Raw genomic sequence first — 15,839 nt, 5'->3', positions numbered from 1 at the left:
CACTAGGCTGTAATGTAAACACTGCATTTCCTCTGAAAAAAAAACAGTGTTTCCAGCAAAAGGCCTGAAGGTAATGATTATACTCACCAGAACAAATTTAATAAGCTGTAGTTGTCCTGGTTACTATACAGTCCCTTTAAAGACTATATATGTAGTTATTATTCATTTTGTATGTGTATATATTTTTTTTCTTTTGTGGTTATATTTACCCATAGTGTTTAGTGCTAATACAATAATTATCATATATGTTCTCCAGTACTCCATAATATCGGTGTACCATACACCTTCAGCCTTTGATGATCTCCCATTGAATGTCAGATCGGTAAACAGCATGCTGAATATTGGTTTAACACTTAAAGAGTTAAGGCCGTCACTTCACCTCCTTCTCTTTAAATTTATACTTTTAAAATGAAATTGAGCTTTGTGGATATTATTCGAAGGCTTTCCAATGCCCCTTTAGAGCACAGAATTCATTAGCTGCAAACTGTGAATTTTGCCTCTGATGTATTTTCTTAGGGTCAGATTAATTCTGGCTAGCAGTCTCCTTCCCTCCTGATGCGTAGATTGCAAATTCATGAACCAACAAGAAGGGAAGTTTTAACAGATTTGTAATTCGTTATGTCAACTGACGAAATGGAAAAACTGTACGCTCTTACTGAACATGTTACTGTGAAGTTCTGTAATTAGGATATGAGGCGATATGTAAATGTGCTTATTTTCTTACTATATGATACCACAGCATTAATCCAAATGTTTTTATTTTGATGGCACTGTTACTTTAGACTTTAGCTACCTTGATCAACCACAATCGTTTTTTTTAAATTAAAAAACACAAGCATCTCGTTTTTATTTCATTCCCCTCGTTTCAGATTCGGAGCTGCAAACGCCAACATATCTTGCAATTTCATGACACTTTTTGGAAAATACTTATCCTAAGGGCGGCAGACTGAACTGACATGTTAAGCCTATAAGACACAAAATGTACTGTAATATTATATAATGTGAAAACATATTGTCAATCACCAAATTTCTTCATTTTAATAAAGCCGTTCGACGGGTAGTTGAAGAACCATAACCATTACTGCTCATGGGTATCTTCTCCCAGGGTTTTTTGTTGTCAGACCATTTTGAAGGGGTTTGACAATAAGGGGGACCTTTCTCTAGTACTCATAATACACCCCCATTTCAGCCACATGCATATTACTACACTTCTGTGGTATCAGGTCAGATCCCATCCAACCTCAAAAGGCTGAGAGTAACAAACATACCCTCTCCCAGCATTCTAAACCTAACACATCTGTTTATGTTGGAACTAATCACGCTATATGTTATATACAGTTTCCAGTCCCATCTCAAGCGCAAGGTGTTGCCGAGTCCCATGATGCCCACCTAGATGAAAAAGTGGCATTATGGGAAGAGTCCACAGAAGATCTCTTTCTGCCAGCTTTTAAGAGAATTATGACTAGATACTATTTATTGAATTACACTAGAGTTTGCACTCTTTCTGTGCTATTTTTAACACGTAAGAAATCTTAATATTCAGTTTTTGGTTTTTTAACAAGAAGAATTGATGGTTCGTGAGAAATTGACAACATATTCTTCTCTCTTTGACCAATTCTTTGGCTAAATAGTAGAATTTTTTTTCATTTTTATCTAGAGCTGAACTAAAATAAAATTCCTCGTTATGGTAATTGGAAAAGGATTAACAACATTTGTGAGTAATTCACAAGCGTCCCAGATGCAAGTCCATGTTTCCGTGTCACTTACAATGAATTAGAGCATTACATTTAATACCCAGAACATTATAGGAAATAATAATTTAACATCCAAAATTCAATTACCATTGCTGCCGCTGCTAGGAAGAAATGACTCTTATTATCTCATTTTCAATCATCGTTTGTTGGAAAGACAAAAGAACAGTCACAATTTCAGTTGTCAGTCACCATGGAAATAACTGTACAAGGGACACATTAGGTGGGCAAACTCCGTGTTTGCTCATTTCGAACGAATTCAGTTAGTAACACAAAGTATAAACAGATTAAAACATCCATTTTACCTACACTATCAGCCATGATGACAGCTGTGATATGTTACAATGTTGTTCTTTGAGACAAATATTCCTATCACACTTGGGTTTGTAGAAAGCAGAGACAGGAATGTTGGAACTACAGTAGTTTGCATAAATCATAATAATTGTCACAATTACAAAGTCATTTCTCTGCAGTGTTTTCAGTAGATGTCTGTTCTGTGTGGAGTCCTTGTCAGCAGGCACAATAATTAGCATTTTCTTCATGCATTTCTGCATATGTACCCTAAATCCTTACAGATCAGGTCACCCCTCTATTGCCACCAAACATGCTCGATCACACAAATCTATTATACACATTACAGTTATTGCAAGGATCTCAAAAACTTATACGTTTACAGTCAGAACTTCATTGGGAGAATTTAGCTCTTGGCATTAAAATTTGTTGAGTTTTCTTTTTCTTTTTTTTTTTTCTTTTTTTTTGCTACCATAACATTTTACTGGTTATTTTTCTGCAATGTACGAAGTATTTCTCACCACAAGCTGAAAGATAGCTCAGTGCTTTGATTCCAGAAAAATCAATTGAAGGTTTGATTTCCAGCAAGTTCAATCTGACTCTTATCCTTCTGAGAGTTATAGAATTAGTACCAATAAACTGGGTGATTATAATGACATCTAGATCTCGTTAATGACTAATTGAATCTTTCCTGGTTAAATACTCTGATATCCTTAATAATTAGATATATCCATTAATATAATTATTTGTTACCCAAGGGGTATCCCCAATACATGCTGCAAGAAAATGCAATACCTTGTAAAAATGCTGCTGAACATTCAGGCGCTGAAATAGTTAAATACAGCCATACAAATTTAACATATTAATCATCAGAGGAGTACTGTTGGGGTCTGGCCATTTTGGTGTAATAAATCTATCATCTATTACACATATTGCTGGGTTTATTCAGGACACCCAGGAATTTATACAGAATGAAAATTAATTTGCAAATTTGAAATCTAAATAGCAGAATTGATAGAATTCTGAAACTCTGCTACTGTTTCAACTTACTTTTTTTGGCCTCAGATTTGCAATTCTCTTGCAGCTCAAAGACTGGCAGGTTGATCACTGATAACGTAGAGGACGGAAAATCCCAAATATGTAAATGTGTGTAGCCAGCACTCGCTTTGACCAAATTTGAATTTACCGTACTTTTAAAACACCTATAATGAAACATCAGCTCCCTCTAGTGTATGGGGTTAGGTAGGGTTACTCATTTGTTTTTGTTTTTTTAACGTGGGTTGTAATAACTCTTGGATGGAGTATTTTGCGAAACGGTATATAAATCACAAACATTATTTAATTTGGAAATTCCCCTCTAGAAATCTTGGCAGTTAAAATACTCTGCTTTGACTAAATAAGGATGTGTAAGTGTAATAAAGTGTGGGAGGACAAACTATTTGTGACAGTAACAAAATCTATGAACCTGCAAAGCGAGACAGTGTGTTCTGGCGCAGGCAGTAGGGTGCTGTAGGGCTGGTGGGAAGGGAGAGGAGTTGTAAGCCCTGATCTAACCTTATTACAGTGAATTATTTAGTAAGCTTGGAAACCAGCTCAGGAAAAGGCAGTGTAAAGATTTGGATTAATACACTATAGCTTCAGGCTCAGAACAAAACATACCTTACAACAAACAAAATGCTACTTTATTTCAATATGTAGCAGTGCTTATCTCTTTAAAAAAGAGGATTACATGGATTTTCACCGATTTTAAAGCAATACTCCAAACACCATAACCACTACAGCTCACTTAGCTTAGACAGATTGCGGATTGCGGCTTGCGGCTCTCCTGTGTCTGTAGTGAAGGCATGGAGCAGTACTCAGTGGACCCCAGTTAAGAAGTCAAACTGTTCTAAAATGGTTTGAGGTGCGCCAGGGCGCTCCTTGCTCCATAACCACTAGAGTGCGCAGTGGTGGCTGTGGTGCTTATAGAGAGTTCCTTTATTTTCCTATGCCTTCTGAGTGCAAAGCTGCATCACTGTTCTGTAGAAAATAGCAAAGAAGTCTCAGAATTAGTATTTATAACAGCTTATCGTATTCCAGCTCATCTACAGAATGTATCTACAGAATGTCTCACGTCTAAAGAGCCAAAGATCTGAATGATGAGAGATATAGTTAACAACAGCAAAATTTCATTCTGAGAGGGCAACGGGCGGTTGAACCCATTGCCCTTAGCCTATCATTGCCCTCAGCCTATCATTGCCCTCCAAGGTTGGATGGATTCTCACTGATAATGCAGAAGGGTCATTTCTGTATTTTTTCTGTGTCTGCAGAGGGGTGAACAATAGGTTCTGAAAACAACCTGCATGTATTTTTCTTTTTTTTTTTTAGCTGTGCATATATTTTACAAACATTCTTGCCATGCCACAACAGCTAGGGCAAGCTTTTCAAGACATAGACATTCATATTGCATTTGCTATCACTGCACATTTTTATGAAATAAAAGATTAGATTACAAGAGAAACAGACTTAACCTTTTGTATGTAAAACAGGGTGAACAATTTGTTTAAAAAAAAACAGTAGAAGACACCCATAGACCCTTAGCACCATAACCACTACAAGTAGCGGTGGCATAGATTGCAGCTTTAAATTTATATATAGACAAAAAGAGAATTGGGAGTATGCATTTCTCAGCAGGGAAAATTAGTAGTAGAAAACGTTAAAATCAGTGTAGGACCCACCAATATTGGGGTACGTGAAGTAGTGGTGGGCTTAACACGATATGGCCATATGGAGGAACTGAATCCCCGTATTTGTTTGCTGAGAGACAGGTGATTTTAAGCTTTGTAAAATTTCAAATTGTATTTTTGTTTGTGTGCTGTTCTTATATATAAACATTCTGCCTACAAAGACCCATTGTAGGCAATATAAACTAAATCTAAGGAAATACCGTACATCTTTCTGTGTTAATGATCCCCAGTGATGTCTCTAGAATTAATTACTGCTGAGTTTGCTGAAACAGAAGTGGGTAACCTAATGTCGAGTGTATATATTTCCCATATGTGATCATGCCTTACTCACCGGAGTAGTAGAGTGTAAAATTAAACCAAAGAGATTACGTTTTAATGGATTTTAAACATTCTGGTTGAAAAATGTACTGTTTATTCAGTCAGAATGAAATAAAATATGAGTTTTCTTTTTTTTTTAGGAATTGTAAATGGAGTGACACGGACCACTGGATTTTCCGAACCATTATTAGCCAGTACCCACGTGACCTTCCTAACCGAAGAGTGTTATATTTAGATATGTTATCACGGCATTTGACAGACAAATCGAGACAGGAATTGGTCAGTAGACTTCTGAATGCTTGATTTTATTTTTTATTGTTTAGATTAAATTAGTACAATAACTATAAAATAATCATCAAATTCACATTCGAAGAATGCTGAATAAGCCTAATGAATTATACATTAATAAAGAATTAGAGTGGCATAAGAGTAGGAGTAGAGTGGCTTCTCTCTGGATAAGGAGAAAGGGGGAAAAGAGCCCTCCTGGTGAGAGCCAGTAGAATCTGATTATTTTAAAGTACCACCATTTGATGTCCTAAATCAGGACTGTCCAACCTGCGGCCCCCCAGATGTTGCTAAACTACAACTCTCATGATTCCCTGGCTATCTGTTTAATTGAAAGAATCATGGGAGTTGTAGTTCAGCAACATCTGGGGGGCCGCAGGTTGGACAGGCCTGTCCTAAATGGAATATTTTAGTAAAAGACACAGTAATTAAGCACTAAAATATAGGCAACTTTCTTACAGGCATTTAAAGGAACATCTAATCTAGCGTTAGGAATACAAACATGGATTCCTAACGTTATCGTTTTATACTAGCTTATCGGATTATTACCCCTCCCCCACCTCATAAATAGTTTTACTTACTTTTTTACCCTGTTGCTCTGGTCTCACCAGAGCCGCATCTCAGAAAAGGCAGTGTGTACACTGCTCAGACTGCAGGTAGAAGCTCTTTGCCTAGAACACTACATTAAGCTGCAGTGGTTCTGGTGCCTTGAGTTACCCTTTAATCTTTCTTTAGCAAAAGCGACCAAAAGCAAAATGTGTGTGTGCAAAATTGCAGTCCTGTTGGAATTAAGATTATATGGTGTCCAGGGCCGGTGCTAGGATTTTTAGTTACACAGGCGAAGATGCATTTTGGCGCCCCTCCCCCTCCTTTAAAAAAAAAAAAAAAAAAATGCATCTTCACCTGTGTGTATTTCCTCCCAAGCCACAGGCATTATTTTTCAGTCACACAGGTACACTGTCATACAAACACAGAAATAATCATACAGAGACATACAGACACAGACATACATGCATACAGAGACAGGAAGGTATATAAAGACATGCATACATACAGAGGCATACCATCATACAGACACATACAGGCATACAGAAACATACATACAAAGACATACAGGCATACATACACATACATACGTACATACAGAGACATACAGGCATACATACAGGCATACATAAACATACATACAAGACATACAGACACATACAAACATACATACAGAGGCAAACCGTCATACAGACACATACATACAGAAACATGCATACAAAGACATACAGAGACACAGACACATACATACATACATACGTACATACAGAGACATAAAGGCACAGAGTTACACACATGCATACAGATACATACATGCATAGACATACAGGCACATACATACATACATACATACAGAGACATACAGGCATACAGAAACATACAGGCATACAGGCATACAAAGACATGCATGCATACAGAAACATACCGCCATTCAGACACATACATATATACAGGCATACAGAGACATACAGGCATACAGAAACATACATACAAAGACATACAGGCATACATACACATACAGAGACATACAGGCATACAGAGACATACATACAGGCATACATAAACATACATACAAGACATACATAAACATACATTCAAGACATACAGACACATACAAACATACATACATACAGAGGCAAACTGTCATACAGACACATACATACAGAAACATGCATACAAAGACATACAGAGACACAGACACATACATACGTACATACAGAGACATAAAGGCACAGAGTTACACACATGCATACAGATACATACATGCATAGACATACAGGCACATACATACATACATACATACAGAGACATACAGGCATACAGAAACATACAGGCATACATACATACAGGCATACAAAGACATGCATGCATACAGAGACATACCGCCATTCAGACACATACATATATACAGGCATACAGAGACATACAGGCATACAGAAACATACATACAAAGACATACAGGCATACATACACATACAGAGACATACAGGTATACATAAACATACATACAGGCATACATAAACATACATACAAGACATACATAAACATACATACAAGACATACAGACACATACAAACATACATACATACAGAGGCAAACCGTCATACAGACACATACATACAGAAACATGCATACAAAGACATACAGAGACACACAGACACATACATACATCCGTACATACAGAGACATAAAGGCACAGAGTTACACACATGCATACAGATACATACATGCATGGATACAGAGACATACATACATACATACAGACAGAGACATACATACAGACAGACAGAGACATACATACAGACAGAGACATACATACATACATACATACAGACAGAGACATACATACAGACAGAGACATACATACATACAGACAGAGACATACATACAGACAGACAGAGACATACATACATACAGACAGAGACGTATATATATACAGACAGAGACATACATACATACTTACATACATACATGCATAATTACATACTTACATCAGTTCAATCTTGTTCCTGGGGTGCATGGAGTCCGGCTCTGTGGAGTCCTGTCCTGCAGCCCAGCCTCATCACTGGGCGCCAGCCACGCTGTGCGGTACACAGGGAGCAGGGATATGATGTCATTCATATCCCCGCCCCCTCCACACAGCCTGCGGCAGTCGGCAGACACCAGGGTAGGAGGTGGGCGGGCGGTAAGAGGCTGGGCTCCGTGGGCGGGAATCTCTGCGCTCGGCCACGCTACAAATTGTAACCGTCTGGAGGGGAGCGCAGTGCGCTTCCCTCCTTCCGGTCAGCCTGACATTGCGCCCCCAGGGCTGGTGCGCCCTAAGGCGGCCGCCTGGGCCGCCTTATGGTAGCGCCGGCCCTGATGGTGTCATTTAACTAGCTATGTCCCAGCCATACTGTACATATAACAGAAAAATATAAAACAATTTATAAATGCTCTATTTTTAAAGATTTTAATTGTGATAAATTATTGTGGCCGTTGTGTATTTATCCTAAAAATGTATAGACACAGGTGATAGGTCAGTTTTAAAGACATTCATCCCTGATTTTTTACATCAGTTGTAAGTTATTCTACAAGAGGGCTTTGAGATTCTGAGCAGTGATCTCTCCATATGATAAATTCTGAAAGGGTAGTCAAAACGTAGCATAGCCTAACTTTGAAGGTACTTTCAACTCTAACATGAAGAACAAAGAAGTAAAAGGAATCAGAATTCATAATGAGCAGAGAAGATGAACCAACTGGTTAGTTCCTGTCCTCACGTATAGCAGGGTTCTAAGTGCGAATAGTTGGGATGTCAAAGTGACCTCAATGTGAATTTCACATTTTAGCCCAAATGAGGCGAACAGGAACATGTCTCCAAGTCAGCAGTGTTTTTAGTTTATGATTGGCAAGATTTTTTGGCAAAGACTTATTCTGGTTTCTCTACTTCAGGAAAACATACAGACAACTTGCTTTCTCCATACATATATCCCCTGATAAAATTTTCACTTACAATGACACAGTTGGTTTATTACATGCTGTATATCACATGTGTAATTATTATTCTGAGTGGTCTGAGGTTAGATCAACCCCACAGAGTTACATCAGCTAGTCAGATTGTAGTCATGACAACAACTGCATTTTAATGATATTTGAAGCTAGGTCATTTTATCATTTCAAAATGCGATTAAATCAAAATGTCTCCAGAGCTACTGCCTGAATGTTGAATATAGCCAACAATGGCACACTGTTTTTTAAAATCACAAAGGTAGTGTTTTTTTTATGATGATTATTGGCAGCATTTGGCCATCATTCTCAACGGGGGACGAACTGAAAAAAAATTAACTTTTGTTTCCCCGTTTTTGAAGGTTAGCCATGAGAAAATTTGGGACATGCATCATTTTGCTAAAGATCAAAGAAGAGCTTTGATGGAATCCTGGGTTCGATATAGGAAAGACTTTGTAGTGAAGGCCATGGTAACCATCGCTGAGGCCTGTTATGCATATGAAACAGAAATGATTCTGGCAAATGATAGGAAAAAGCAGCAGGAGATCTGTAGTGAGCTTAAAGAAAAGGTAAGTGATATTATGGGCAGAAATTAGAGCACTAACCTGTGTAGAACGAGGGAATATTACTGGCCCAGTGTAAAAACCTTGAAAATGGATAACGGGTCCCACGAATCACAAAACAAAATACTTTTTACATGAAGAGAAGAAAATCTGGTTCTTTCCAGCCAAAATCAATGTCTGCCATGTGGCATGAAGCAGCTGTGTAAGTCTCCGATTCCTTTAAATAACTGAGAAAACTGGGCCCAGTTAGGAATGCAGAATATTCAGTCTTACTCGGCCCTTGGAATATAAATTTGTTTTGTTGAAGGCATTCAAATGGACAGCGAGCCGGTGCGGGAAGGCATCCCATTGTACAGCGCTTTGGAATTTGCTGGCGCTATATAAATGATAAAATAATAATAATGTCAAAGAATCAAGCCAGACATAAAACCTAATGGTTTTTGGGAGTTCTTAAAGTGACTGAAAACTAAGTTTGAAAGGACAGAAAATGGGTTAATATGGAAGTACTATTTGTAAAATTGTTTAATTGCTTTTTGGTACCATGGATGATCTCAATTATCAACGAATTAGTCATGTTTGTGTATTATGCCTTTATAAACAGATTGGGAAAAAGATGTATTTGGCCTTGCTTCTTTTGATTGAATGCCTTCAATGAATCCAGGTTAGATCCCTGTTTGTGGCATCCTTAAACGAACACTCCAAGCACCATGACTATTCTAGTGCGCTGTAGTGTTTATGGTGTCCTGAGTGTCCTGGAACCCCCCTCATTGTAAGTAGTCAAACTGTTTTAAAGCTGGGGTCCACTCCCTGCCTTCACTACTAATAGAACTAATTTCTGCTCCATGACTTCATACCGGCAGTAGTGAGAGCTAGATGGTTCTGCTAGGTGCTTAAGTGAGATTTCCTAAGGCCTGTACAGAGTGTTCCTCCGCAGGCCCTCAGCAAGACGTCATACCATTGTAAACGTTTTGGCTAGTTACAATGGGGGAGGGGCTCCATAACAACTACAGTACTCTGTAGACAGTATGATACATGGAGTATTCCTTTAATGGGATCCACCTCTTTGTCTGTTGCTGCATCCAACCAGCATGGTAACCATTATTGAACCTTATTTCCCAGATTTCTGTGCCAGAAATGACATATTATAATGCAGTTTAAACTAAGATTTGTACTATTATATGGTTTTGTTGTTGGTAAAAAAAAACAACAACAAAAAAACAGATACAAAACAATACACTGTGGACCATTCTGCATTAAAGAACAGGACTGTCGGGGGCTGAATCTTATGTTAAAGCACAGATGCAGGGCTGAGTGTAATGTAATCACACACAAATATATAAAGAAAGTATACACAAACACACACTGTATACACACATACATCAGCATTCTCAGAACACTGACATAAATACAAGGACAGAAAGTAACCATTAATATTTAATTTTTGAGTTCCACTGTGTGAATTATAGATTGATACTGACCATCATCCACTCCCAGGAATTGCTAGGTCTGGATATGAATGGTGGGGTTAGGACTGTAATGATGGGCTTTTGGGCATTGCCACTGTCAATCCATACTTCACACAGAGACACCCCACTCATGGAGGAGACTGAAATGGGGAATATGTGGAACATTAGAGACAGGTATTGGTGAGCAGCGATTATTAGGGAGAGGTTTTTCAGACCTGGAGGGAGATCTAACAGTTGGTGTGAATGAATTATGACCTTACATAAATGTATGTGTTTAGTAATACACTTTGCAAGCTTTGATAGTTAACCCTTCCTACACAAGCAGACCTATCTTTGAAATTAACTTTCTTCCTATTTATTCTGAATAAACTGCTTATCAAACACCCCATCTAACATGCTCTCTGCGTGATTAAAATAATGAGGCATTTTCACTATACAAACTACACTGCACTTCGGAGGATTATACTAATTAACAAGCTGAAAACCCCTGAAAGGTACAGTTAGGCCTCTGGACTGATTCATAAACAGTTAGGGGCCAGATCCCTCCATCGGACCAAATGAATTAGAGAAGATACTATAAGTAGCCACAAATTAGCTTTTCCCCCCAACTAATTTAAGTTCCAAGTGATATCCATTCTTTGTCAAAATTCCCAGCACCTTTTGACATGACACTCTCTGTCATGTGAGAATAAAATTGTGAGTTGTAGCTTTGATTTTCTGTTCTTTGTGTCAAATTATGACAGCTTTTGTCACATAAAGAACAGATGTGAATGTCTGAGGTTTTGAAAAGAGGCGTTTTATGGTTCAATGCCTGCGGATTTCAGTAAAGCGCCAATTCCATGTTTACAGTTACGAGTTCCATGGGGATGTACAATACGCCGCTCAGAGGCCTAAACAATCACCTCACCCTCATAAAACACTATATGCACGTTGTCATTCATCTATTATAAATAAGTATTTGCATTTACTATCTGTGATGAATGGAACGCAAGCGTCCTCAGATAAGAAATGTACAGTCACAGAGAAGATGATCTATGTTATCCACCAGTTAATGAGATAATAAATATTCACATCTATATGCATCTTTATTCTACACAGTTATGTGCCGTTATGCCTAATAATATTTTGGAATAATAAAATAGCATTTTAGAGATCTTGTAAGACTCTTGATATACTTAAATCAAGACAATGATTGACCGCTTTATTTCATATGATAACCTGTGTGAATGAGATTTGCTAGCTAGCATGACAGGTAAATAACGGGTCTATGATAATCCCAATAATTATAAGGACTCAATCATGCATACCACAACACTATATTGTTTGCAATTTACTGCTAATTGTATCTTTAGTTTGTGATAGTTGAGTGGCTAGCAAATGCTTAAAATAGCAGGCACAGTGGGGAGGAGTGAGTGTACCATAACACAGATTCTGATGATGATTCCTCTCCCTCGACAAAAAGGGACATCAAGAGACTGTTTGTGGATCTTAGACAGGTCTGGAAGGCAGACTTTCAAGAAGCTCAAGCCGTAAAAGGCATCTTACATCTGAAGGTGTCTGCTGTAGAGGAGAGGGAGAAGATACGAGACAGTGAGCTACACAACACAAAACTCCAAAGGAGGGTCTTAGCGTACAGGTCAAACAGCTGCTCAAGATAGTGACCTACCTAAAAATCCCGCCACCGCCATCGGAACATACGCCCACAGGCTTAGGAACCACCCTCACTGAAGGTGGGACAACCAGATGAGATACATTACAAGAGAGGGGAGACTCAGACAAAGGAGACCCACACTGCAAATCGACTCAGCAGAGTCTAACCAGCCTCTAACACCGAAAACATTATCAGATTTGTAATTAAAAATTTTGTTTCAATTTTGCTTTTGCTGATGAGACTGTTGTCTCCTTTTCGGTGGCTGTGGGAATGAGTTTATGTCCTGGAGTATGCTACCGGTATGCACCTGCCGACCATCCGAAGTGCGTTATATGGGCTAAAGTTTGAAATGCAAATATGCCTTGAGATTCGAGGCTGCTTTTATGTTTATTTTCTTATATTGTTTGATTAGAATGGAAATTGTTGCATTGCTTCCAGTCTTGAAATAATCTTGACCTGTTTATTCCTTTCGGATATATATTGGCACATTTGTATGCTATGTGTACAAATCCTAATAAAAAACACATTAATAAAAAATACAAAAATAGCAGATACAGCAAAGAAGATGTTACTATTACAAGATTCAGGTCCAGCTGGAGTCTCATAGTAGCCACATAGAAATTCTATGCGAATGTTACTCATGTATCTTACACAATGTTCTTTACAATATGTACTAGAAGCAGAGGATTCTGGGATGAATTATAGAGGATGCTGGGTAAAGTTAAGCTGTACCTAGAATTTGTCTACAGTTACTCTATAGACCAAACAGTAAAACAAGATTCTGCCTTGAAATTCATCACAGAATCTCTTTAAAGTTGTGCCTATGGTACATGTATACAAGCTGCCTTAAAGGACCACCATAGTGCCAGGAAAACACTCGTTTTCCTGGCACTATAGTGCCCTGAGAATGCCCCCACCCTCAGGGTCCCCCTCCTGCCAGGCTCTGGAAAGAGGAGGGGGTTAAAATCTTACCTTTCTCCAGCGCCGGGCGGGGAGCATTCCTCCTCCTCTCCTCCTTCCTAGCGACGTCATCGGCTGAATGCGCATGCGCGGCAGAAGCCGCGCGCGCATACAGCCAGCCCCATAGAAAAGCATTTACAATGCTTTCCTATGGATGCTGGCGTCTTCTCACTGTGATTTTCACAGTGAGAAGCACGCAAGCGCCTCTAGCGGCTGTCAATGAGACAGCAACTAGAGGCTCTAGAGGCTGGATTAACCCTCAGTGTAAACATAGCCGTTTCTCTGAACCAGGGCTGAAGTGGTCTGGGTGCCTATAGTGGTCCTTTAAAGGTAATGTAACCTAAGCAGCGTTTAACATGGGTAGGTGTTGACAAATACACTGATTCATCATCTCCATATAGCCATGTATACAAACATAATTTTCCTCATATAGCAGAAAAACAGAGGATCTACCAATTAGCTCACACGTTAGACAACTCTTTTTGGTGTGTTAATAGAAATGTTGTCACACAATGTATAGAATAGATTTTGTATGTTCTGCACACATTGGGTTTATTTATTAACTTGGGTTAACTGAAACAAAATTGCTAATTTTGCTCCAAAACAGCTTAATTGGATTTTTTTTTGAAATCACAATTTAGTATAAAAAGAAAAAAAGTACTGTTTTCATTAACTCCTTTTCAAGAGATCCATTAAATATATATATATTATTATATGCTGCTAAACAGACTTCATAGAAAACTAGATTTTTTGTTATTGCGCTTGAATACTCATATTAACACCTATATTGAAGACACCTGTTGGCAGTTAGACTGGCTGCTATCATATTGATTTGTGATATACAGTGACCTTTTTTTAAAGGCACACTCACAGAAGGGTTAGTTACCCATAATCCCCTAGTCCAGTTGTCTGGAAATATATAAAAAATGAAGCTCAATCATTTATTTTCTATTTTACTGTAAAGAATTGAGCTTCAATTTGCTACAGTTCACTTGTTTCTGTTGTAATTATTTAGCTCTATTAACCATCACTAAAACTGAATAATGTTTTCTGATTTTACTAACACAATTAATATATAACAAGAGTAATGTTTATATGAAAAAAAATCAAATCTAATTTTGCAAAGACCTTGTTTACTTACATTCAACGAATTATAATTTTCCCATGCATTTGTCAAGATATATATAGATTAAATAATACAGAATATTTTTAACTGAAAATACAATGAAATCTAATGTTGGATTTTTTTCTAATTTTGTTGGTTTTAAACATTGCTAACATTGGCCTTAATTGAATATTTTGGGATAAACTTTTCAAATTACCACATTTTGGGTGTTCAAGGGCATTTCCGCCCATTCAGTGGAAAGTTGGTTCAGAAGTATCTGCTACAAATCTGTGCCCCACCTGCCCTTCTAAATATTCCGGCTCTATACTTTCTTAATTTTGAGAGGTGTGCCCACCCAGAGAATAGAAATTAACTTCATGGCTACCTTAAGGTTAGTTATCACTCAACAGGTGTGAAAAGTTTTAGCCAACTAGTCATCTCAAAAAGAATCTTTAGTAATTGTATATCAGGCAGTCAAGTTGCATCCCCTTTGTATAAACAATACTACATTGTGTATATTAGCTTAAAAATATCGATCAATGCAGGCTACAGCCCCTAATATAAAGAGCAATTTATTAAATATAAAAGTATTGTAACGTCATGCCACTATAAAGACTATAAATAGAAGAGGTGAGCTCTTAAATCAAAGATCACAATACAAAGCAAGTCCACAATATAGTACATTACCAAACTGGCAAGGCAAGAGTGCAAACCTATTACCCCATGTAATACAATGTCTCCAGTGATCGAGAATCCTTAGGCCTTTTGTGCGTATATCAGATACAGCAACCCCAGGCAAAGGTGGCCTCTCATAGGTTGTGCCAGGGATGTGTGGTTGATACCCCACAAGGCACACCGAGCAAGGGGTCCACACCAGGGCTACCCCTTTAAGGCTAGTAAGAATATGCAAATTAACAGAATCAAATTTATTTTGTCTGTACTATGGTAAGCTGTCGTTATTTATAATGCATCGGCAGTCTATAATATCCCACATTAATATCCTCTTTGATAACAGGATTGTTTTGAAAATCAGGACTGTAAGTTTGGTACCATTACCTGTCCTGACAAATCTAAAAAAAAACACTGTATAGGATTCTCATGCATTTTGCAGTTTTACATACATATGAAATTTCAAGATTTCAGTCATAGTGTGTGAGAAACAGAACAGGTAAATTTAAGAATATTTAGCTTA

General features: G+C 37.9%; 1 protein-coding gene across 3 annotated transcripts in view; it reads left to right on the top strand.

Annotated features, from left to right (window-relative positions):
* Window positions 1–15,839, top strand: part of CCDC148 (coiled-coil domain containing 148) — a 115,297-nt gene that overhangs the window by 86,795 nt on the left and 12,663 nt on the right. For all 3 annotated transcript variants that reach the window (XM_063429631.1, XM_063429632.1, XM_063429630.1), the window contains exons 9-10: window positions 5,227–5,365; window positions 9,265–9,471. In XM_063429631.1, coding sequence (XP_063285701.1) covers window positions 5,227–5,365; window positions 9,265–9,471 — 346 coding nt within the window. The remainder of the gene's footprint in view (window positions 1–5,226; window positions 5,366–9,264; window positions 9,472–15,839) is intronic.

Source organism: Pelobates fuscus, chromosome 8, assembly GCF_036172605.1.
Source record: "Pelobates fuscus isolate aPelFus1 chromosome 8, aPelFus1.pri, whole genome shotgun sequence".
NCBI lineage: Eukaryota > Metazoa > Chordata > Amphibia > Anura > Pelobatidae > Pelobates > Pelobates fuscus.
This window is presented reverse-complemented; position numbering and strand designations above follow the sequence as displayed.